The sequence below is a fragment of the Mytilus californianus genome, unplaced genomic scaffold (genome assembly GCF_021869535.1).
Source record: "Mytilus californianus isolate M0D057914Y unplaced genomic scaffold, xbMytCali1.0.p SCAF_3, whole genome shotgun sequence".
Lineage (NCBI taxonomy): Eukaryota > Metazoa > Mollusca > Bivalvia > Mytilida > Mytilidae > Mytilus > Mytilus californianus.
This window is the reverse complement of record NW_026262679.1, coordinates 72,648,216-72,675,569: the sequence shown is the minus strand read 5'-3', so window position 1 is coordinate 72,675,569 and position 27,354 is coordinate 72,648,216. Positions and strand designations below refer to the sequence as shown.

Genomic DNA, 27,354 nt, shown 5'->3' with positions numbered 1-27,354 from the left:
TATGTAGAATATATCTTGGTAATTTAAGTATCAAAGGAAAGGCAAAGGACTGGTGATCCTGTAAGAAAACATTTTGACTAATAATTTGAATAATACAAAAATGTATGAATGAATTCTAAAATTGAGGGCATATATTGCCCGTTTCTCAGATATATTTCTCTATGAAGTACCTGGTTTGGTGTATTTAAAGATCCGGTAACCAGTACAGTCTGATGTGTAAATAACGGTATATTGATCCTGCACACCCATAAATGTTCGAAAGTAAAAATGTAAATTGGTAAGGAATGGGGGCCAAGAATAATTGGTGTCATCTTTTCAATATTGAGAGAATAATGTGGCACGCATAAGAGAAGTTATCTCAAGAATAAATGCACAATAACTTTAAAAATACAGAAGAGCATACACCTCAAGCACTGGAAAACTTTCCACGATTCCACACAGCATGAGAAATAAAGCACATATCATCTGTGAAGATCCTGAATAACATATAATATTTTTCTTACTCTTAAATGTTGTATATTATAAAAATTGTTTAGTTTATTTTCCAGTTTTCATGAAGCTTTAAATTGCTCATAAACAATACAAACTATAGTATAAAAGGGAAGGAATTTTTGATTTTGAAAAAAATACTCGTCAGTCTGGTCCTGTTCTTTTATGCAGGGCCTCGGTGGCCTCAGTTGAACTACTGTATCACTAGACTGCCAACACTGAGGTTGTGAGTTCGAATCCCCGCAACTGCACTCGACTCATCTTTATTGACTAGGATTATCAGTTTTCCTACTGAAGGTCGATGGTTCTCTCCAGGCACTCCGGCTTCCTCCACCAATAAAAACTGACTGCCATGAAATAGCACAATAGTGTTGAAACTAGCGTTTATCACCAATCAATCTTGTATGCCCATTTGTTTAAATATAGTAGAATGGTTCATAAAGGTTTAGGCTGTGTTTGAAAATTTGTAAAATATTATTTTCTTAGGTACCTATATAAACAAATGACACACTACAACTACTATTTTAAATGTTACCTAAATGATTACTTCAACATTTTGCACCAAAAATATCCAAAATATAAAAGAAAAACAAAGGATGTATGTTTTATATTTGCAAAAATTGCCTTCCGAAATGACACTTCATCAATGACCTGTTAAGCGACCTAACGCAAATCTGATTTCGGTGAAGAATCTAAGCTGGTTTATTATCTCCCATTGTTTTCCTCCTAGTGACAGTTGAAATCTCAACAAGGCATATCATTGTACTTACTTTTCTCCAGACAGCTGAAATGTTCATGTAATTCTTGAAGGAGTATTAGATCAGCAAATAATCTACACAGTAGTACAACATATACACTTTAAAATTCCACTGAAGTCTCTCTTCATATTCCACAGAGTAAAAAGTGGAAAGGAAAAATCATAAGAGAGAAAATAAACTCTAAAATTTAAGAATTTCTTTAAAGGATAGTTCTCAAGAACTAAGGGTTTTATTATAAATGCTCTATTTGCAACTTCTAGTGTTCTTCCCAATTACAGTTTAGGATCTGATGCTATGACATATGCTGTCATGTCTCTTTCCTACATTTTTTCTAAACTTAGCACACCTTTGAAAAGTTAGCAAGTGGATGAAGCATTGAAAAGCTTATTTTTTGTTTGTGTTACTTTGATTAAAACTGAGAATGGAAATGGGGAATATGTCAAAGAGACAATAACCCGACCAAAGAGCAGACAACAGCCGAAGGCCACCAATGGGTCTTCAACGCAGCATGTATTGCTTGAAAATCAAAAACACGTTTTGTACATCATAACTTACTCATGATTTGCCATTTAGAGTGTGTTCATGGGAGAAACAATTTACATAACATTCACTGTAGAAGCACATAAACTGTTGACACAGAGATATGTTGTCTCGCCTGTATGTAATTTTAATAGCTATGCTTTGACATGTCAACTATGCAAAACATTGAAAGACAATGATCAATTACTGAAGGTGCATGGCCAAATGATCTACATGGAAATGAGATCTGCCAATGCTAAGACAACAACATACCAAATACCATCATAAGTGGTCCCCTTCAATTGACCCAAACACAAACTTTAACAAGTGAACTATGCAAAAGATTCCAAGTCAATGAACCATGACTGAGGAATGAAGCCAATTAACCTCCATGAAAAAGAGATGTGTAAATTCCATTACAACTGCATACTAAATATTATTGACCTACCATTAGTGGTTTTCCCACTGATCTTATCACTAAGTGTCTCCCTGGCAGATCTGAATTTTCTAACAGGGTATAAATCAACTCATCCAAAAGCTTAATAAAAATTATAAAATAATTCCCACTCATTCAGGGTGACAAACCGTTGTAGCAACATTTCATGTTAAGTAGGTATAATTAGGTGAAATTGGCCATAAATAAATTATGGTACAGCATATCTGAAAATCAATTAGAAAATCTTTCTTCAGTACAAAGCTGTATACTATGTAGCACAATGTATCAGTATGTACTGACAAACAGACAGGACTGACAAGATTAATAAAGCAGCACGTGTGAGAGTTATATTCACTATAAGAGTGGGTGTAAAACAAAAAAAACCCAGATATTCACCTTTTTTAGTCACTTTATTTTTAAGATTTTTTTTATTTTTGCACCTACATTTATATATTAAGATGTATTTACAACCAAAACAAATGTATTGCATAATTTTGTGATGAGTATGATGTACTCTGGTTGATAACAATTTTAGGTTAAGAATATCTTATTTTAAACACATTTTAATTTCTGTATACAATTGTCTCTGATATCTATACATATAGATAGCAAAACACATGAAGCTATTTTTAAGTTAAGAATGTAATACATACTGATTATATGCATTTATTTACAAATGAATACACTAAATGCAATATTTTCTGTAAGATACTATGAAGTCATATGACAATTTCTAAATCATAAAACATAAAACAAAATTTGCTATACTTAGAAGTAGAAAGTACAAAAACCTTTTAACACTGAATGATATCGCTTAATACATTCAATGTAACAATCTTTCTTTCAAAGCAGGTGAAGGGTAATGAAAATACCAATGGTCTGTTTCATACAAAAAATGCTCAAACTTTTAATCTAGCTGATCAACTGATTTGAATGCATAGTTGTAAAAAATTGATCGACTAATTCCAATACAAAGTGTAGTCAAATTGTTCAACTGATTTAAGTACAAGACAACATTAAATCAATCAAACTGTTTAACTGATTTGATTACAAAACAACATTTAATCAATCAAATCGTTTCAAAACAGTGATATACAAAAAAAACTCCCTTCTCATTGCTGCTCAGAAGATTATTAAGTTAAGTTAAAGATGACATGTAAGGAGTTAACCCTTTCACGTTCCGCCAAATTGGACCTAAACTTATGGAAAAGGCACTATCCAAATTCAATCGAATATAGCATTCGCACCAAAACTCATTTTGGATCCATATGAAAGATAATTGATTGAATATTTCGAAAAATTTAATACGAAGAGAATTAGTCTTTTGAAGTCACATGACTTGCAGGAAAAATGTCAAAAAATACAAAATTCTTGCGGAAACAGTTGTATAAAGACATTTTTATGCGCTAATAGGGTCTAGTTTTGGTGTCAAAGCAATGACCCAAGTCTGGTAAAAACAGAACAGTTGCCATAATGGTATAGAAAGAGGAAATACGTGCTAAATGCCTCAAAATGTTGATACCCGTAACATAAAAACTAACGGACGTCAGCAGTTTGTTCAAATTCAGGGAGTCAATTACAATTTGGATAGAAGTGCATTTGAAAAAGAAGAAAAAAGAACATTTTCCTACTTTTATTAATTGCTGAAAACACATATAATTTGAAGAAATTACAAGCTAAAATTTTTTTCCCTATTTTTTGTAAATTCAAACAATTTTTTTTTCACCAAAAATCTTTAAAATACTTTTTTCCTGTACTGATATAAGAGCGGTTTATTTTACTGTCATGATTTCAAAAGTAATTCAAGTCTTTTTTGTATTAAACAAAACAGTAGAAACAAGACCAGACTAATGTCAAACAAAGGGAATCAATGACTTTTAACAATAATTTTATCATTTAAAATAAATATACAGGCATAGAGTGTTACACAGTCTTATACAAGCATTAAGTGTTTTTTCAAGTCAAACATATATTGGCTCCTCAGATAAAAAAAGTATTGGCTGAAGATGTAGCCATTTCAAAATTATGGGAACTAATTATGATAACAGGAATTCATTTTACCTCCACTGACATTCAAAATTAGATCTATACAGATATTTACAAGCAATACAATGTTAAAATATATATAAAAATGAACAGTAAAATATATGCAGATGAGGAAGAACACTGAATGACAAATAGATTCAGAAAAGATAACGGAAAAAATAGTCCATGACAAAATAACTCTGATGATTGTATTAGCACAGGATGATCTAGATGATAACAAATTAGATAACATTTGTACTGCAGTTTGATATCACAAAAAAAATATGAACAGATTAAAAAAAAAAGAACAAACACAAGATTCCATGTATTTTTCAATTTATAAATATCTTACGATCTACCTGAGAACCGCAGTAATATATTTTCCACTATCAGAGGAATGTAAACTTATACGAGAAGAAGGACCATTTATGAACTTGAGTGAAAAGTACCAAGAAATACTATGCTATAAACAAATATTTTAAAAAGAAGGGTTTTTAATGTGAAAATATGAATGTATATGTATTGTATTTGACATCATAATGAAAATTGCTACATCTCTTATTAATGACTCCCCACTTCCCAGTTGTAAAAATAATTCCCTCATTCAACAAAAAAAAATATTGTATAACATTTTTTAAAATCTATTGACCTCAAACTGATGACAACATTTTCAAAGATGAGTTTTTTTTTTCACTTTTTTTTGGGGGGGAGGGGGGGGGGGGATATATTTCATAATTAAAAAGACCCCTTCTTATCTATTTGGTGATCAATAGCACATGCATATTTTCATTTAACTACTCGAAGTTATTAGCTAATGACTATATTTGTCTTCATACTAGCTGTGCTGATGCATCACCATAACTAATTCAATATATAACAATCAAATCCATGACTAATACAAGCCACCCTTTAAAAGTAATTTATCTCTATATAGTACAGGAAGAAGTTCTGTATACGAAAGTTCTATTAAATGCAATGGACATACATCTAAAATGATTCAATTATCTAAAATAAATAAAAACATTCTACATTTAAAAAGTAATAACATTATTCATAAAATATCTTAACATTAAATAGTGGTTTGCAGATTCACCTGAGATTTAAAAAAAATGACAAAATATTTCCTTAATTTTATACAATCAGCTTCTGGTATATTTACTTTTCATTTACATCATTACACAATATATTTTTTGAAACAGTAAAAAAGTAGGTATATTTTCACAGTTGATCAGCATTGTTCAGGAGAACCTTGAGTTATCTCCCCCCAATCACATGATATTTTATATTCTTCTTTTTTCTATCTTTGATAAATATTCAGTTAATCTGGTGATATTCACTTTTCAATTGCAACTTAATTTTACATGTCAGCTGCCTTTCTTTGCAATTGATGAATCCAAAGCGGTACACTATTTTCTGTACAAAATTAATTGTTACTGCACATTTGTTTTTTTTTTCAAACACTTTCATACATCCTGAGTGTTTTCTTAAAACACTTTCATACATCCTGAGAAATTATCAAGTCTTTCATATCACTATCTTCAATTTTCAAATTCTGCAAAATATAAATAAAAAAATTAATATCAATGATTCAAAATATAAGATACATTGTACATCGCATGAACATATCATATTGATTGACACCAAACTTTATAATGAGTAGCAACATCCAAACAAACATTTTAACTTGTTCAACTAAAAAACTCTTTGGTATTTCAAACTTGAGGATTTTCTACCCCATGAATATATTACCATAGCTGTCTTTGGCAAAACATTTTGGAATTTTGGGTCCTCAATGCGCTTCGACTTCGTACTTTATTTGGTCACTGATGAGTCTTTTGATGAAGAAACGTGTGTCCGGCATAAAAAATTTGAATCCTGGTATCTATGATGAGTTTATTATACAAGTTAGATTGCAGGTTTGTTATGAAAATATTTGACTGACCTAAGATAAAATTGGCATAAAGTACATGGATGAAGGTTACAGATGTGTCCAAGTCATAAAATTAACCCTAATTGTGGGATTATGAGATTATTTGATTAATTCTGCAATGAAGAACGAATGTTTAATCACCTTTTCATTAGCTAAATGTAATAAACAGACAAATGCTATAGGAACACTAAGATTCTCTGCTGTCTGGCCAGACACTCTTTTTGGTAGTTCTGCTAACAGACTGGTAAAGGATATTGTCTTATCCATGGTTTTATTTAGTTGATCTGTTTGCATTGCACTTGTTCCTGGTTTGTCCTGTAATGAAAAAATTCACATTATAACTTTGTGGAAAAATATGTTACATATTAAACGATAAAAGAACAAACAGTTGCATGCACTGTCACAAAAAAGTATATCTCCGTTTGTCATTTATCATCAACAAAAATTTCATGCTTAAATGGTATAAATAAAAATCAAATTATTGTTTAATTGTAATTTAGCGATAGGAAGATCTAAAATAAATTACACAATACAATTCATACTTCAAAAATAATTCAATGACACATATTCCAGATGATGGACAAGTAGACAAAGACAAATGACAGCTTAGTAGTATAATTCCAGCTACAACAATGAGAATGTATTATTATTACCTTTTCTTCTTCCGCTTCTGTTAAAATGTTCCATATTGTTTTCTTCAGTCTTTTCACATCTAACTTCTTTGCTGTTTTTGCGTACCCAATATCGATCTTTGCAACCTGCAATATTCAATGTCATTCAATGAAGTTTAATCTTTTATCTATCATACAGCCACCAGAACATTATATTGAATGACATACCATATTTGGAATGTTTTTGTTTAACTGACAGTGCCAAAATTTAACCCAGCAAAATAAAACACTGTTAAGTTTGATAAAGCCCAAAAATGGCCCCACTTTCTAGTATAAATTTCAAGTTACTATTTAATACCTATATCAGGATGAATCAAAGTTATAACAATGATAAGATAGAAATTTTTTTTTAATTTAAGGATCACATTCTCTTTATGACATCACAAGAAGAATCAATTTCAATTTTCGTCCAAATTCAATTAAAACAGGCTAAATGAATTGGTTGTCAGGACCTGAAGCATATAGCTGATGTGTTGACAAAAAAATATTTTAACTTATGTTTGTTATAACAAATAACATATCTGAGTTTGTCAAAACCCTGTGCATTAGGTTACCTCTGTCTCAATTGGTTGAAATTCCAACAGATTTTATAAATTTCACATAACTCTCAATTTTTTGCCACTTCTGGGTGTCAATGTCAACATTTCATTTGAAAAATTCTACTTTAATCATTCTAGTTCACTTTCTCAAATGTTTATTTATTATATTGAAACATTTTCATCTTGAAATAATGGACTTGTTATTAGGGGCCAAATAAGGCCCTTACTGCAATTACCCCTTTTGTAAATCAAATGGGGATATATCATTAGGAATAAATGTTGCTGAGGGTATTCTTTAAACTTATAGTGCCTGCAGAAAGGGATGAGTTAATTTGTAATTAGAAAAACATCTGAAATATCTTTATAAATAAGAATACATCTTACTTTTCTTGGAACATCTAGTAACTTATCACCAGTTAACATTGTTCCATCTAAAATAGTGTCATTGACCACTACTCCTTGCTGGGAATCATTGGTTTCCTGAGAGCAGACATCTGCTGTGAAGTTGAATCCAAACTCACCATTCTCGTCATCATCGTCATCACATGGCTATCAATAATCACAAAATTTATAATTGAAACATTCGAAGAAATTTATAAAATATATGAGATTTCTGATTTTTTTGTAAGGATTTTGTTTTTGTTATGTACATCCTTAAGTAGGTTCTACAACTGTGTGAAGTTTCATCAATATACATCCAGTCTTTAAGAGGAGTTGCACTTATGAGAGACTATTACCACATATTGCAATGTTGAAGTCATTAAGCTCAATTATTTCCAATTCAACAGGTAGGATCCGGATTATATTCCTTAATGTACACCTAAATTAGTGTTCAACAACTGTGTAAAGTTTTGTCAATATTCATCCAGGTGCACTAACTCCAGCATGCCTGGATTGATTTCTTCAAAAATTTACATTATTGATGGATTGATAAAGCTAGGTTCCCTTTCGATTTTTGTAATTTTCTAGTTTTTCTTTCCAGAATTACAGGACTTTGATTGTCTGATATTAGTAAATTTTTTACACTTTGTACAATAACTTGAGTTTATTTGGATTGAATAACTGAAAACTTTACATAACTGTTGGAATTCCTGAATATAACAAACACACTGTTTGATTTTAAAAAGATTCTGATGTGTCATTCCAGACAGTCAGGTAAAAAAAGGCATTTTTTAAATGTCATGCACAAGCTATAGTATGCTTGGATCAAATTTTTACTAACTCAACACTGTTTTGGGGATTGGTAAATATACACTTGCATATTTTATTTTGAAAATGTTCTGATATATCATTCCAAAGTTATGAGTCTTTTAAGTCATATTTGACACAATATTTATACGTCTTTGGGTATCCTCAGGCATGTTTTTGTTCAGAGCAATTTTATATGCTTCTGATTAAATGCCTTTTAAATATCCCATTTTATTTTAGCAACTAATTCAATATACACAACATTATATGGTGTATCATGTTTATGTATCATGTTTATAAAGCATGTATCTACTTATAACCTTATGGAATTCTTTTTGATCACTACAATTCATTCAATGTGACCGTCATCTTTCCCTTTCCTTCAGCGTTTTTTGATAACAGCATTTTGTTATGTACTAACTTTTTTTTAATTTTATTAATCATGCAATTCATAAAATTTCAGGGTAAATTTATTCAAACAATCTAAAACTTCTTCAAATAATAACAATAAAATAGTAGAAACAGCATCTACTGTGTTCTAGGATATTTCATAAGAACACTGATCTAGAAGAATTAAAAGGTGACAATAATTTAAGGAATGTCAAAAATACAAAAATTTATTGAACTTTACCTCGTCACCCCTCGGACAATAATTTTCCATATCATTTGAATTATCAAAATTGTAGTTGTCTATTTCCCCATCAACATCAACATTGTCATTTGTATTGTTCTGTCGCTTTATCTGAAACAAAAGAGAAGAAATAAATTAATAATCAAGTGTTGAGATAAGAGTCTATTTGATTCTTTCCAAATTTAAGGAACTGCTTCTGATAATCGCCATAATCCAGTGTCGTGATATTCATTATGTTTTCATTCATTATAGAAAATCACTTCAGGAAGAATCCAGATGTGTCTATTAAACGCTAATTCTCCATTAAAAAAAATTTGTGTTTTATACATTAGTTTTTTAAAAGAATAATTTTTTTAGCTATCACCTTCCTAAATGCATATCTTTGATGAATTTGGCAAAACTTTTTGGAATTTTAGGTCCTCAATGCCCTTTAACTTCAAACTTTATTTGGCCTTTTAACTCTTTTAATTCGAGGGTCACTGATGAGTCTTTTGAAGATGAAAAACGTGTTTGACATACAAAATCATAAGCCTGATATCTTTGATGATTCTTTTTACAAAGAGCAGACACAGAGTTATGTAGGTTGTACTTTGTAAATACAGCAGTTTCACAAACCAAGCCTCTTTTGGGGAGATATATAATATTCATAGATATTTTGTTTTGCTTACCTACTGGTTCCCAGATATGATCTCTATGTTTCATCTCGTAGAGACATAACTTGGGGTGGTTACCAGTATAAATACACATGAATAGTGGCAAAATTGAATTCTGAGGAAGACACAAAGTGAAGTGAGGGGTAGAACAGAATTTTAGTAGAAGTTTAAACTCTAAGAAGTTCGGGGCATATAAATGTTGAAAATATGCCGCACAGCCCTTTATTTTGACCTTTAAAAAAAATAGCAGTGCATATGAGCTTTCCATTCTAGGATATAATTTTTTATGAAACTTCATAGTAAAAGTGGTAGTTTTAGCTGTAAAAGGAGTTCATATGGGAAATTGCATTGTCTATATTTACAGAAGTGCAACCTGTAAGATCTTTATGAATTTCAAATATATAACCTACTGAAGTGATAAGAAAGGGGAAGTCTTTACTTACATATCACTAAACTTTTATAGGGGATTAAATATATCTTTGTGAGAAAAATAGAGACATTCAAAAACTTTTTTTTTTAATGAAGGAGATGACATCACTGCATTAAGAGATACTTATGCCACAGGAAGATAATGTCTCCCAGTTCTAGTAAGTTTATATAATTTTGTTTCATAAGCATCTACACCATATCGGATCTTTTCATTGTAGGGGCATAATATTCTTACCATAACTTTGGCTTTCTGAAATAATCTAAACAACTTATCAGCATCATAATGTAAATCTTTTGGGAGTGTGTTCTTCTTTTTACTATGTTTTATCATTGTTGCTTTTGTTAACATTGTTGCTCTAGACGATTTGAAGTAACTATCAAAGTCTATCTGTTGTTCATAGTCCATTTTAAATGGTTCTTTCTTTAATTTCTTCTTTCCTTGTTCTGTTTGGTTGTTCAATCTTTTATCTGAAAAGAATAGTGTTGCTACAACATATATGTATTGCAAGCTGCATGAAAGATGTGGACATAAATGTTAATATTTGTTTTCTTTAAAATCTGCAAACAGGAAGCAGATATCTGACAAGCTTCACCGCATTTCAACTCATTACTGTAAAATGTTGATTAAATATAAAGTCATTCTGTTTAATAGTTCCTTGGTGAAGTGTGACAAAAAAAAATCTGTTGGACTTACAGATGGAAGGATACAATACAGCCCCAACTCCAACAGTTAGTGTATAAAAATTACCTGTGTGTAGGGTTCCCTAATTTACTTCAATATGCATACCCCACAGATTTTTAAGGCACTTTTGGTACTAAATCATTAAAAAAATACAGTCTGCAATATACTCATGGTAAGGAAGTTTACAAAAAAATCGGGGTCATTTCAATCATCAGGTAATATATTACAAGTGTATAACTATGATGACAAGAAAATGGAGCTACTCAAAAATAGTTAATGAACACTTCTTAGCAAGTCATTATCTCTCATCATGTTATATTTTATTCTTTGTTCGATAAACCTTGCTTAAACCCTGCAAGGGAAAAAATGTTCACAAGCTTTTATTAATTTGTGTTTTTTATCATCATTTTTTTAGTGTTTTTTTACCAGTCAGGGGACTTACTTAAATGAGTGATTTTCTAAATCACTGATTCAAGTAACATTATGTCCATAAAGGTTGGAAGTAAGGGTTGTCTTTCTTTAATAATCACCTATTTAAGTAGTACAAATTAATCACTAGACTAAGTGATTTAATTTTATTGTAGCTTTAAATATAGAATACTAATGATCCAGGGACTAATTATGTTGCTAAAATTATCAGAACCAACATCTGTGTTGATAGGATGACCAGGTCATGTCAGGTGATGACCTTGTACTAAATCTAGGATAATGACATAAAAATCACTTGTTTAAGTATCATACCTCAATTTTCTTCCAAAAAATCACTTCTTTAAGTTTCATTATTTTAATAACCCCCACTAATTTCAACACCCCCGAACAGTGAAATTTTTATCACGAACAGTAGAATTTTATTACATAATCTATAAGATGAAACCTTGAATTTTACAGGAAAAATACTCCCACTGCTGGGAAAAATCTGTTAAGAAAGTATCAGTTCATTATGTAAAGCCATTTTTATAGCATTTTTTCAACTAAAATAGAATTTACAGCTAAATGATTGCATCAAAGGCATAAACCTTGCTGCTTAAAAGAAGCAAAAAGTTCATTTTTTTCAATTTTACTAATGAAAAGATATTATCTAAACCTATGTGTTTAAAATTTTGGTTAAACTACAAAATCACAATTTGTGACAAAACTTCAAATTTGATACTTAAATAAGTGATTTAAAAATCACTTATTTTAATAAGTCCCCTGACTGTTTACCTTTTGAACTAGGTGGTTGTACTTATTTCATAGTGAACCATTTATTACCATCAACTCCTGAATTTTGTGCAACTGATATTTGAACATTGTTATTTTACATCAATTTTAATGTTAAAATAATAAAAGCAACTTACAATAATGATTATAAATACCTTTTGATAATGGTTTTATTTTCCAATGTGAGGGTCCTGCCCAAGCTCTCATCAGAGTATTATTGAAATATGAGTAATCAGAAGGTTCCGAAGCTAAAACTGACAGCAGGGTTCCTGTTGTTCCATGTCTGAAAAAAAAATATAATGTAATACTGTGAATTTATTATAATCTAGGGGTACATCCTATTATATCTCATATGAACCTGATGAGTCACCTCCCCTCCTCTGTTGTATCATAAAAACTTTAACTTCTCTACAATAATCTGCTATGGGTGAAAAATTTGAAATAAAAAATCAATAGAATTTTCACAAAATTTAAATGTATTTTTTCTTTAAAATAAGTATGTAAATATTTTTTAATAAATTCATCCAAACTGCACTATGAAACCATTTTTTTTTTAAATATGTTAATAGTGACTACATCAAAACATTTAGAATGAAATTTTATCACTTGCTTGTACAAAGGCTACTTTTTCAGAGCATTTAAATTAACATCAATTTTATTACTTTCACACCATATTTACCATTAAGGGCTGTTGCAGGGGATGGGAGGCACTCAAATTATTAAATTGTGGGTGGTTGAATTTTCTTTAGAATTTTGTATTAAGAATTATTTGTAAAATGAAAACTCTATATTATGGGTAGTTCGGGTCTATAAAAAGTGCCTCCCATCCCCCAGCCCATGAGTTTAATCTGGAACAGTCCTTAGAGAATTTAATAGATGTCATATTTTAACAAAATATACAAAAATCACCAATCTTCATATTCAGATTGAATTTTCTCAAAAACAAGCTATACCATATTTTGTGAATCTTCAAAAATAACATTACTGCTTGTTCATATATCATTATGGATAAAAAGTAAAATCACAAAAATACTGAACTCCGAGGAAAATTCAAAAAGGAAAGTCCCTAATCAAATGGCAAAATCAAAAGCTCAAACACACCAAACGAATGGATAACAACTGTCATATTCCTGACTTGGTACAGGCATTTTCTTATGTAGAAAATGGTGGATTGAACCTGGTTTTATAGCTAGATGTTTACACAAAACTCAATCATTAACGGTAATTTAATATGCCATGGTACATTCCTATAATGGACATGAATACAACCTACTTACTTGATACTTTCAATGGTTTCAGCCATTTCAGCAGCTTTACCATCACCTATTGTGATTCCATTATTTTGGTTCTCATCATGTACACTGGTATCTGATTCTGAAATATTATAAAAGTGCAATGACTCTTAATCTAACGTATATGGCTTATGATTTTAACATATTAGTAAAATTGTTAAAAACAAAGAGGTTTACAAGCACTGTGATGGTTCTTATTGGTTCATTAAAATAGTATGTGTGTCAATATTAAGTAAATGTATATTCTACCTGCATAATCATTATCAGGAAAATCTCCAGCCATATCAGGCATATCATCATTATCATTGTCAGCCTCAGGTATGGGTTCATGTTCAGCATTCATGTCAAATGCATGGTCTCCATTGTCTTGTGAGTGCACTGTGGTGTCCTGAAAAAACGTTTTTCATTGATAATAATTTCATAGTTTGAGGATAATTTGCAATTTATTCTAATATTCACAGTAAATATGAATTATAGTCCTTTGCTTTTAGATTTACATGTGAGTATAGTGATTATGTTTCATGAACTGATACACCATATCCTTTTCTTTTCCATCATATAATTTGAATTATTATGATAAATAATGAATAATCCATGGTGATATGTGCCTTAAAGTATTATATGGTTTTCATGCAGTAAAAAAGTTTGTAACAACACTAAATGGCATATGGTTTGGCTAATAGAAAAATAGATTATATAAAATGTGGACCTACTGCAAAAATTATTTCAGTAAGATTAAGCATGTATTTCTTTACAGTCACAGCAACATAATTTATAGTTTAAGTTTGAATAAAAAATATATAGACTTGAGAATATAACAGATGAATAAACAACTTTACCTCAGCATTTTCATCCCAATCCATGAAAGTAAAACTTGAAAATGATGGACAAACTTCTTTTGACTCTAAATTTATACCTCTAAACATTTCTATAAAATAAAATGAGAAGTTGAATTAGGATCATCCCAAAAAGAATATATCATGTAAACATATATGTGACTGTATTCTGTAATTTTTTATATATTGTGATCAAATCAACAAAGTGTGGTTTTTTCTGTATAAATCCATTGAACTGTGAGCAGTCATGATACCCTTTTTTATAAGTGTTTAGTAAACAGTAAGTTAAAAAGCAATGAATGTAAAAACACATCACAATATTTTAAGCATGCTTACTTATGTGTGGGAGTTATGATTTATAGTTCCGAAGAACAATGCAACAATAATTTCATACATAACTATCATGTGTAAGAATTTTCAGTATACAGAAAGTGGATGAACAATGATTGTGAAAAGGCTTCACACAGTATAGCATGTTCAAATGAAGCTCGAAACCAAATTTTGGGGATTTTCGATTCATTGTTCCTGAGAACAATATGAAGAAAATTTCATACATGGCCATAATGTGTCAGAATATGAGAGTACTCTGTGAACAGGAAATTGATGAGCTATGAATGTGAAAATTATCACAGGGTATAGCTTGCTCACATTAACATTGCTACCCATTCTCAGGGAGCTCTGATTTGTAGATCTGAGAAAGATGCAATGAAAATATTATGGGACATAGACGGGGTGAACCAGTATAACTATATGGACAGATTTGGATCTTTTTATTTCAGTACTCTTTTTGTATTTCTATTGAGACTTATAAAGTAAAGCAATAACTAAATTGTACAAACCTTTTATATCACTTAAATCTATAGGTTTATTTTGTGATGGTTGAATTTCATCATCAGCATTTACAACAGTACTTGAATCTAAGACCAGTTCCTGATCATCATTAAAACACCTTAACGTATTATGTAGCAATCCCATGGTTCCTCCTTCATCAAAGGCCTCTGACATCAGTTGAAACATAGGATCTACTTCAAATGCCAAGTCTACTTTAGCAGCTGTAATGTTCTTTAGATTTGTTTCCACTGTTGTATGTTTTTTCTGAAAATAACATTTATGTAAGTGATCATTTTGGTACTTCTAGTAAGAAACAAATGCTCCATGAGTAAAAAAAATCTGAAGCTTTCAATTCATTTTTGATTTGATTTTTTGATTTTTGGTGTTTTAAAGCCACTTTTAAGCACCGCTTTTGGGCTATTTCGTGGCGGCCAGTTTTTATTGGTGGAGGAAGCCATAGAGTGCCCGGAGAAAACCACTGACCTTCGATAGGAAAACTGACAATTCTAGTCAATTAAAATTGGAGTCGAGTGCACCCGCACAAGCGGGGTTCGAACTCACAACCTCAGTGTTGACTGGCTAGTGATTATAGTAGTAACTACTTAGACCACTCAGCCACCGAGGCCCCTAATTCATTTTTGATGGTTCAATGGAAAGTTATCAAACTGATAAAATAAATATATCTTGTTCCACTAGGGGTTTATAAAGGACAAAGTAAAACTTGTCCATTGTTAAGAGTGAATATGTGCACCACGTTGTATGCTAGTAAAAGGATATGCTGCTAATTATAAAGACAGAACCCAAAAATGTAGCAAAAATAACAAGCAGCAGAATGGAACACCTTTTTAAAACAAAGTGAAGGATACACCAAAGTAGATCTGTCAACTGTAAAATGAACAATATTGTTGACTTTACATACCGTTAGTTTTAGAAATTATCAAAAATGGAAGGGATAAGCATAACATTATTAAGAATTTGCATTCTTAATTCTCACAATCTTATCTTTATGCAGCATTTAAAGAAATCACAATTACTAATCTCGTATATTTTTGTCTGTTGATTAACAATTGCACATGATTTCTGAATTTACCATGTTCAAAGCCAGCTGTCTTGATTACCATTTTTGAAGCAAAAAAAACAATAGTGTGAGGTTTATACACATATAAAACAAGTCGTACAGTGTAAAAGACAACTTCAAACCTAAAAAGTTGTTGAGGGATTTAAGAAATATAATCCTCATTTCTCATTCTTTATCTTCTCAAGAATAAAAATCTTGGGAATTGTAATCCGTGTCTGATCTTCAAATCTGTCTTTGTGTTGTTCTTTCATCTTAACTTTTTTTTAATTTCCAACCTTAAGTAGTCTGTAAAATGATTACAAATTTCAATCACCTTAGGTCTGATTACATTCTGTTTCGGTAATTTTAGAAGCATTTTAAGCTTGTTCTTTACAATGCAAATTATAAAAAAAAGTGCTTTGTTCAAAAATTATGTCTGTCAATGGTCATATTCCATATGTATGGCAAGATGCTTCCTATTAAACTGATAATAAAGCATTTTTAAAAAAAATCTAAATAAAATACTATAGTTTCCACCAAAAATCTGTTGGGAGTGTGTCTTACTTTTTTCTTTTTCTTAATCTGTTCATTTTCTGGTGTATCTTCATTATCTGCCATTTCTTCATCAGCTCCTTCCTCTGAAAGAAAAAAAGTGTCAGTGTGGAATTACAAAGAAATTTAATTACCAAGGAATGATAGGGCTAAAATAAAATTCATATTGAAATTAAGTTATAGCAAAATCTGCTATCAATAAAAATGTATTTATATCTGAAACTAATGATTATAGTGGCATTAAGATATTAGATCTTATTTGGCGAATGTAAGATAAAAGGTTCCCCTTGGACAACAAAAAAATCACTCACATCAAAAACGTGCTCTACTATAAATATATATGTTGTGTCAATTTCTCTCTCTCATTGAATTTTATATCATTTATATGTCAAAATAACAGTGACCTATACCTTCTAAGGTTATGATTGTTTTGTATTGGCCAAACTGATAGAGATGACTTCATTTGTTAAAGCGTGTGTTTCATCAATTGTCATTTTTCTTGTTTTGAGAAATACATGTGTTTAGGTAGCCCAGGTCAGATAACATGACAAGATATAAAAATAAGAGACGTAAATGACAGACAACAGATGCAATTTGATGTCAGTATCACACATTTCGGATATACCGTACCTGTACTAAAAATATAACTGTCTTGAATACTGTCAATTCAGAAATTATTGTATGCATTTATTTTCACAATTGTTGATTGATGCAAAAAATGTGCAATTGATTAATGTAATTTCAGGAGAAGCTGCATACTAATAATGTGATACTAACCCTATTGCATTTTAGTATTAAAAATGTCACAAAAACATTCTGAATTCATGTTTTGCTGGTCTCCTAATAAGTTAAATTATTTACAAATAACTGTGATGAAGTGTAATTTTGAGTCCAGTTCATTTTTCAAAATTTCATTTATAAATATTACAAACCTCCATCATCCTGTTTGGATTTGTCTTTACTTGATCCTAAACCAGACAATACTTTATAAGTCTCAGCATGTATAGCATCCACTCTCCCTGCATAGATTTTAGCACTAGCATCTAATGTGGTACTGGCAACCTAAAAAATAAGTAAATACAAAATAAAAAACAGGCCATAGTGTGATAATAACAACCATTTGGCCCCTGAAATTCCAACGGTAGTAAAAATTTTTAACCTTTCAAATGTATGCCAATTTTATTGATAATTGTTTAAAAAGGTTAATTATAATGTAGATATATCATTTGTAAATTTACTGTGACATAAAAAGTATAATAATTGCCATACAATATCTGACATAAAATAGCCTTTTGACACAAGATATATATTAGAAACGTATAATAGGAGCAAGATTTGCCATAAACATTTCTGAGAGTAAAAGAAAAAGATAATTCACACTCATATTCAAACAGCCTTTAATTTATTTTTTTGCTGTTAAGACCATAATAATGCATTTCATTTCCAAGCATATTGCTCAACAGAAGCCATTCTACAATAAGGACTGTTAAAAAAAGGACATGGTGGACTTTGAAGGAACTTTAAAAGACGCCACACCATCTAATGGATTTTTACTACTAAACCCTTAAATATGTTCTAGACTTTACCTAATAACCAGATCACCTTTGAACAAATCACAATATCTGTAGTGTTTTACATCAATAATGGTACCATTAGAGAAACAGCTCTGTATTTGTAAATTAGCTGAGTTACCTGAAAGTTTTCTAATTCTTTTTTCTTGACCAAATCTGACATATAATCTATTAAATGTAATCCAAAGGCATTCTTGGAATTTATTTTCTGGAAAAGAAAGTATTCATAAAAACTTCATGACAAAGCAATCACATTTTGGGGCATTTTATGGGCATGAGAAATAAACTATAAAATGCATTGTTGCAGGTAATATAGGTATTGAAATAATACTATGTAAGTTGACCTCGGAAATAAAGCATAAATTTTTCATATATGAACTAAATTTTGTTTATGGAAATGTTCCAACTTAATTTAGTCTGTGACATGAATATTTGATGATTATGATATCTGTTCACAATAACTGCTCTTACAGGATAAAATCAAGTAGATATTATATTTAGCTCAAAGAACATTTTTATTTCCAAAAGACAATTTTGAACGGCTAACAATTATATAAAAAGGTTCTATAACAATCATCATAGAACTGAAAAGAAATTAATTAACAAAAGAATGGATTCTTCAGTAAACAAATACTAAAAATAACACATTTGATTTGTTCATGATTCTTTTTTTCAATGAAAAAACAAAACCCCAGCATTTATATTTGTCCCATTAAATAACTCTAAAAGCATTCTTTACATGCTTAATAAAATGTATAAAAAAAATAATCACTTCATGTTGGTATGTAAATTACATTGTATATCATGTATATAAATGAATACCAAAATATGTCTGACAACCACTAATTGTTTTTTTGTTTGATTGTGTTGTTGGATTGCTGTTATATTTATTTTTACCAAATTATCATTTTATTCATATACAATATAAGGGTTGCCACAATCAATTTAAAGGCAGTTTCTGCAAAAATAAAACCTATATGTCCATTTCATACAATTACAACTAACTTCTTAAACCAGATAGTTTGAAAAAAACTTATTCATTGAGTTCAGGTTGAAAATAATTCAAAAAATAAAATTGCCATACATTTTCTGCTGACAGCTTTATACAGTTGGTATAATGTTCGGAAAGTTGATTAGCTGTTAATCCATGGCTTGATGAAACAGAACTTGGCCTGAAAATATAAAGGAGAAAAATTTGTTTAATACACAATGCAAATGCATCCTATGTATAGCAATTACTGCACAACAACAACAGAACTAGTTATATGGATAATTATTTATGCCAAAAAATTTATGTGTTTACATCAACAGTTTTGATAAAATAGGGTTGGTCAGTCTGCATTTTTAAAATTTTTTATTTACATCTTGTGTACAAAGATTGAGTCATAATTCAAGCTAGAAACTGTCATTTATCAAGTGATTATAACCTTTGCATTGCTTTAAATTTGAACTATAAATGAAATTAAACACTCTTGTGTTACCATACAATGCAATTTTTCTTTAAATATGAAAATTGTATGCAAAGAAAGATAACTCAAGCCCAAATTTCTTTTGTAAAACTAGGGAAAATTACCAAAGCTCAACCACTGTGAACTTTCTTTCAATTACAGCTTAACTATTTGAGCATTTTTTTGTTTGTTGTGCTGTAACACCACTGTTCCAGGTTAGGGGAGAGTTGAGCGCTCAAACATGTTTAACTCCGCCACATTCTTTAAGTGCCTGTCCCAAGTTAGGAGCCAATAATTGCTTAAATCCACATCACATGAACTCTTGTTGATAGTTGTCTAATTGGCAATCATACCTCATCTCCTTATTTTTATGTTACTGCATAAACTTTAGTTTGCTTTTTCTGTTAGATGAACCATGAATTCTTGATATAAACAGAAACTGATCAAACAGGTTTTTCAATCATCATTTTGATATCTGCTTCAAGAGTTGATAGACTAATAATAATTGCTACTCAATCAATATGTAATAAATCAAAGTAATATTGATTTCATGGTCCACCAATAAAGATTTAAACCTAACATCATTGTTTTGTGCACACATTTAAAAAAAAAAACCAACATATTATACATGCTCAATCTCTTATAAGTCAATGTTTACAATTATTCCTTAAATAAGAGTCTTTTCAGTTTACACTAGTGGTTCCAAGGTTTGTCATAGCAAAGGTGGAATACATTAGGCATGTATATGTCGACATATAAATTAAACAACAATGTACCTTTCTGCAGGTGAAGCAGGACTCCCAACAGTTTGTTTCAGTTCTAATGCTCTGGAGCGACGTCGATCACGCTTCTCAGTACCAGCATCATATTCTTCCATATACATAGTCACCGGACTATCCATTCCTTTATGTCTGCTTGTTGATGGAGACACAAAACTACCTACTGTATTGCTAATACCAGACCGTTTCTGTATGGCTGGTGTTGTCAAAGGAGAGAGGACATCTGACCTGCTGGGCATCTATAGAAAGCAGAAATTTTTCAATTGATAATACATGTAAATGTAAAGAGGTTTCAATCTCTGGTTTTTCTTTAATACTTTGTTGGCAATTAATTTTTGTAATCTAACTATTTACTGCATGTCTGATCCATGTATCAAACAAACACAACTGTTATTAAAGTTGTGTATATACATAATTCAGTGTCATAGCTAGCTCAAAATATGTTAAGTCCAACACCCTGCCCTACTGAATGAAAAAAAATGTGATGAGTAGTGGGTATCAATTCATCAAACGCACAGAATCATGGTCATTTTTATGGTCCAAAGAAAGCCGCTGACAGTACAAATGAAACTTAAATATATTTTCACACCCTGATAACCATTGCTATAATTTTTTTTATTATTTTTCTGGGTATCCTATATTTCATGATAGAGACACAAAGATTTCTTGGGATTTGTCAACTTGTGGATCACCGCTCAAATAACTTAGATAAAAAAAATGCTTAAATATGTACAGCTGGTTTTTTTATATAGTATTTCTGTTTAAAAAAACAAAATGTTAGTTTTCAATATCACAGAATTGAAAATCTTGAAAAATTGTCATTATGTAAATCATTTGATTGTCCATTTTCACTGTTTCCCGATCATAAAAAAGTAAAAGTTCATGTGCTTATAATTAAAACTACATAGTAAATCACAGATTTGAATAATTAAAGCCATGTTCTCCAGGTAACAGACTTGGAGGGAAAGCATTGAAGTTCACAACAGGAAGATTGTTGGCTTTGGGGAAAATATATTAGTCCCTTTATACAGAGGGCACACGGCCGTGTGCAACTGGCTAGGGGGGTTTGGGGACATGCCCCCCAAAGAAAATTTTGAAAAATTAGGTGCAAAATCCTGCATTCTGAGAAGGAATAACTGCATGAATTGCAAACAAGATTCAAGAGATTTGCAAACAAAAAACATGATACGACACCAACAAAATCTCTCGTGGATGTCTATATGTGATTGGGAGTTTAAAGACTGAAAATTGGGAAAAAAAGTGCATATTTCTCTTTGGGATTGAGGCCCAAATTCGGACCCAAAATGAGGGTTGGAAAATCCCTGGGCTGTTCTGTATTCGTAATTCATTCATTCTTTACACAATTACAACACTAGTGTGTAGTTATTCTTCTTTGAATTCTTAAATTTGTTATTAGCGGTGACCCAAATTATTCAAGGAAATCAAAAATCCCAGGAATCAAATGAATCCACATGTACAGTATGTAACAAAAAAATTATATTCAAAAATATCTTTTATTTTATCCTACTTTCAGCTTTTATTTATTAAAATCTTTGTTAAATTATACATTTGTAGCTTCTAACTGAGGCCAAAAAATATATATTTCATGTGTTGTTCAGGGTTTCCTGAGAGTCCCCAATGTTCTTATGATGATTTATTCAAAGACTTTTTATCAACAAATTAGTTATTGTTGCGCAACCGCTAACTTACAATGAATGTCATCAAAATACGAGACAGAAATGATCAAAAATGTGGCCACATGACTATGACCATTGACACTTTAAACAACAGACTACTGGTAAGGGGTATGTATAATATCGGAACCGGATCAACTGATAATGCATTATTTTCCTTATTCCAACCAAAAGTAATTTTAAAACAAATTTATCGACTACTGACCCTTTACTTTTAAAGAAGGAAACCCTGATCACACGTTTTGGCCCCTTATGTTTAAACTTTGTTTTATAAATTAAAGCATTCAAATGATTGTTAAAAAGTTTACAAAGTCCGAAGGAGAGATTGTCAGCAAAATCTATGGGCATCAACAGTGAAGTTACTGAACCACAGACTACAGTATATGAATTGACATGATATGCTTTAAAGAAATCTTACCTACAATGTCTAATTATGAATGATAGGATAAGAAATTGATTTTGAAAGTTTTAGCTACATGTACAAGTATACGTACATGTAGTAGCAATTTATTTCAGTTACATGTAGTGGAAAAAAATTATACAAGCCAGTGTTCCAACTAGGATTTAAAAAGGGCAGGGTGCCAATCCTGAAAAAGGGCATTTAACGTGTGATATGATAATATGAAAAAGGCATGTTTTAATAAAGATTATAATAAAACATTGTTTGTTCATTGAATCACTGGTTATATATATACAAGAACAACATCATTAGCCCAGAGAAAAACTATCTTTCTACTTTTTAGGCTGAAAACTTGTCAAGCAGCTTGTCAGACAAGTTTTAAATCATTGCTTGGCACAGTTAAGCTTTATATGCAGTATTTTTTGAAAAATGTCCTGCTTCATTCTGTTTCTATGGTCTGACACACTTTACAAGTTTCACCTTTCTGCCTTTTCTGTGCTTAATGGCAATACAGCACAAAACAGCTGTAAATGCACAATGTTAGGATATAGTGAACAGTGAAAATTTGGATTGAAAATAAAAAATACATAAAATGACCAAGGCACCCTACAAACCCTGCTAATAAGACCCTCTTTAACTTTTCCCATAACTCAAAACACCTAAACATATAAATTCTAAAGCCAGAAGTATGAAGACATATTTTATAATATCTTAGTAGGTTACTCAATGCTAGGAAAAAATAAGATTGAGTTATCTTTCTTTATTTGGGTGTGCTCCTTCTTTGGAGGATAATAAACAGTACGTAGAAGATGTAAATACGATCAACAATATGGCGGCCGATTTTGTTATTTTCTTATAAAAAATGAAGGCAGTCAATGAAAAATACGTCTTAATTTGCTATTTATTTCACGGAAAACAATAAGAGCAATGTTTTTAACAAGTTGATTATGGTTTTCGACTTTCTGTCAATGACGTTTTCTCCATGAAACTACGGTAAACATTGCTAATTGTGCCCAAGTTGTATGAACATTTCTTCAAGTTCAAAGACAAATGCCGACTGACCGATTCTGTTTGAATGAATTAATGTTGATGATCATTAAATGACCCATCCGATAAACGGATTACCTATAACAACAGATTATGACACCTGTTGTAACCGTTGATTAGCTTGGGGTCGTAAACAAAGTCATATACTTGTCGCCAGGTAAATTTTCGTAATTGGCTGATCATATCAATACGAACAAAATAATATACCAATCGATCTTCAAAAAAGGCAGGGCGCCCTGCAAACTGTAAAAAGGGCACAGGGTGGCACTCGGGAAAGGGCGGGCAGACCGCCCTGTGAAAACGACCTAGCTTTTTACCAGTGAAGAAAAGTCAAATTCTATTCCTGAAGGTCATATAAACACTTGACCTGATGACCTACAGGTGCTGATTGGGGTAATCAGCTAATAGTTTATTTCAGCCATTAATGGCTATAGCTGACAGTGTAAAATTGTTTTAAGAAATGGAAGCCATAAATAAATTAAACAATTTTTAATTAAATGCTTATTATCACCTATGCACATGAATAAGATCTTGATTCTTCATGTCCATGTCTCAAATGTTTCAAATGCTGATATGCATTATTTGCCAATGAAATGTTGACAGATAAAATATAAAATCGCATTTGGTGATAAATTGGCAATGCCCTGATGTAGAAAATTTCAAATATTAAACAAGTTCAGGAACTAATTTATTTATAAACAAATTTTGAAAAGTTCAAATTACATTCATGGCAAAGGAAAATGCACTGAAAAGGTGTGATTATTAAAAATTGTGACATGCATTTAATATTAGACATAATTGTACAATGTTTAAAAAATGCATTCCTTGTGGATATTTTCTAGCATGTTTAGTTTACTACCATGACTACGTACAACTGAGAAAATATTTTCAAAATGTTTCATATCCTGTCCCTAGAAATAAAATTTCTTGGATTTGAAGTTGTGGGGAGCCAGAGAAGGCATCAAGGAAGTTACTATTTAATAATGATCCAATGTGAGTTATACATTTGTAACAAATTGGCTAAAGGACTTTCCACTTTCGTATCATGGCAAATAAATCCTTTTCCTTGTTTGTCATGGTGACAGGCCATGGTATTTTGTAGTGGCAGCCCAGGCAGGACTTAAATCTCAAAGTATGAAAAAAAAGCCTGAATGATTCAAGGAAATCAATATGAATATACTTGTAAAGTTGCAATCCTAGGCTATACCCATTATGTTGACTGTAAAAACAACTGACAAATCTTAAACTCACAGTATTTCAGAATCATTTTTAACAATTACTGTACTACAAAAGCACTTTTTTCTTTGGGAATAGTTGATGGTTACATTTTGTATTCCTGTTTCATGTATGTAGGGACTAGTGTCACATGTACTTACTGAACAACCCAACAATTAGTAAATACTGATGTGTGGTTATTCCTCATATTAAGCATTAGGTAACCATTATTCAAAATATAACTTGCGACTTTGATCAAGAAAAGTTCTGTTTTGCATCAGTACATGTGCAGACAATAATCAACACTGAAGAATCATCAAAAGGGAGACAACTGGGACTAAGATTTTGAACATTTGGAATTAACATGCATGATTTGTGTCCAGCTGCTTCTGTAGCTTTATAAACCTTAGTTTTCATATTTTTGTGTGTTCCTATTTTTTGTCTTAACTAGAATATGTGTATGATTATAGTAATCGCCATAAATCGGTTCTATTTTGGTATTCATCAGAATTTGACAGAAAATTATGAAATGAACCCGTTCTCATTTGGCTTAACACAATCATTAAGGGTGCACAGAGTGGTATAACATAGAACCAGTGGGGATTTTTGTAATTTTGTTTGGGTATTTTGCCAGTTAAACTATAAAAGTCACCTTTTGTGTTGTTTAGAACTAATCTATTGTTTTGAAGTTTCCGCCATCCGAATTGGTCTCGTTTGTGTACGAGATATTGCGAGATACCGGGACACACTAAGACAGTCTCGACATTTCCGTATAAGCCTCTGAAAGATGAAAAACATAATTATATTTTTTACGGTTCAAAACGATACAAATTCGACCAACAAACAAAAGGAAACGTCTGACAATAACAATATCTGTATCTGTATAAGTATTCAATGACATTTTGCAAGTAATTGCACAACTCCTTATTCGGAGTAAAGGTTACTAAAGAAAATCCACAATAGTAAATTTACACATCACGTATCATGTACATTTTTATATAAAAATATATTCACTAGTTCCAGATCAAATTTTGCTGTAAAAGGTAACACAAGTCTCTGTAAACAGATAAAAAGTTGCATGTGTCTAGGCTATAACCACATTTCCAATGCGATCTTTCGTGATTGTTCATCCTCTTCCTCCATCTTAGCTAACATTCTTGCAAGCATCAATCTCTTGCGGTTATTAATGAGTTGACTACTCAGGGATTTATTTAAGTGTTTTTTTTTTATCTATTTCTCAATCATCATTTGCACGCAGCATAGTGTAATGAATTTATAATAAATTGTATAATATCTAGCTGTGTGTTATATATATAGTATACGACATAGCAAAAAAAGCTCATTATATCTATTAATAATACATGTATTACTTTAAATTGTTGCTCTGACTTTCTTTTAGGCTTATCAACAACAAAAAATATGGAGTGTGATAAAGTTTTTTAGTCGGCTGGTGACGCAACGGTTTAAAAGTTGGACATAAATTATTCTGATTGTAAGCTGTTCTCATTATTTGTTTCGTGTAGAATATAAGTTTCTGATGACATCTTTATTCTAATCGGGAGTCTGTTCTGCTTTTTGCTGTTTTCTAATTTTATGTGTTGACGTGATATAATTTAATGTGACGTATTATCAAAATATCATGACAATTTTCATAATTTTATTTTTTAAATTCAATTTTTTAGTAAACATGTAAATCAGTTAGTGTCTATAAACTATGTCTAGCGCTATTGTAATATATTGTACCTGTCAAATTCATGCCTTTTATCTTGAATAAATATATAGACGTAGTTACTTTTTTATCATTGATTCTCAATATCCATGCATTTTGAAAAATATCATTACAAATTTATTTGCTTTAACTCGTTTAAAGCTTTTTTCTGTAACGAAAAAGGAAAGTATGCTCGATACACTTACTGGAAATGTGAAGATATGATTGAAGCTTTAAATTTTCTCCTGGACAACATATATGTACGTTTCGGCGATAAAGTGTATCGACAAGTAGTAGGTATTCCTATGGGCACTAACTGCGCCCCTTTAATAGCAGATTTATTTCTGTATTGCTATGAATCTCAGTTTATGATCAAACTCAGTAAAGACACGTCATTGTTACATTTGGTTGATACATTCAACAATACCTTCCGTTATCTAGATGATATTTTTTCGTTAAATAATCCAGAGTCTTCTAAATATGCTACAGAAATTTACCCAAAAGAACTTACTTTAACTAAATCTAACATAAACAGCAGTAGTTGTCTTTTTCTAGATTTGGATATTTCAATCTCTAAAGGAAAACTCCATACTAAAATTTACGACAAAAGAGACGACTTTTCATTCCCTATTGTTAATTTTCCTTTTTTAGACGGCGATGTTCCTTTGGCTCCATCATACGGTGTTTATAAATCCCAACTCGTTCGTTATGCCCGTGTGTGTAGTGATGTCATAGATTTTAACGAACATAATCACTGGTAAATTATGAAGTCAG

The 27,354-nt window shown here is 30.9% G+C and overlaps 1 protein-coding gene across 2 annotated transcripts; it reads right to left on the bottom strand.

The window, feature by feature from the left end:
• Window positions 1-2,593: 2,593 nt before the first annotated feature.
• Window positions 2,594-25,643, bottom strand: LOC127735036 (condensin complex subunit 2-like). Of its 2 annotated transcripts, none has more exons than XM_052245124.1 (17): window positions 25,525-25,643; window positions 20,514-20,755; window positions 19,374-19,461; window positions 18,411-18,497; window positions 17,651-17,780; window positions 16,731-16,804; window positions 15,118-15,373; window positions 14,282-14,370; window positions 13,692-13,830; window positions 13,428-13,524; window positions 12,306-12,433; window positions 10,504-10,736; window positions 9,187-9,297; window positions 7,752-7,916; window positions 6,811-6,915; window positions 6,299-6,472; window positions 2,594-5,779 (listed from the first exon to the last, which is right to left on the bottom strand). In XM_052245124.1, exons 2-17 carry the CDS (start codon window positions 20,753-20,755, stop codon window positions 5,723-5,725), a joined length of 2,175 nt encoding a protein of 724 aa, XP_052101084.1. In that variant the 5' UTR covers window positions 25,525-25,643; the 3' UTR covers window positions 2,594-5,722. The 2 variants fall into 2 exon arrangements, with proteins under 2 accessions (XP_052101084.1, XP_052101083.1); XM_052245123.1 differs by lacking the exon at window positions 25,525-25,643 and adding an exon at window positions 25,034-25,177.
• Between the last annotated feature and the right edge of the window lie 1,711 nt (window positions 25,644-27,354).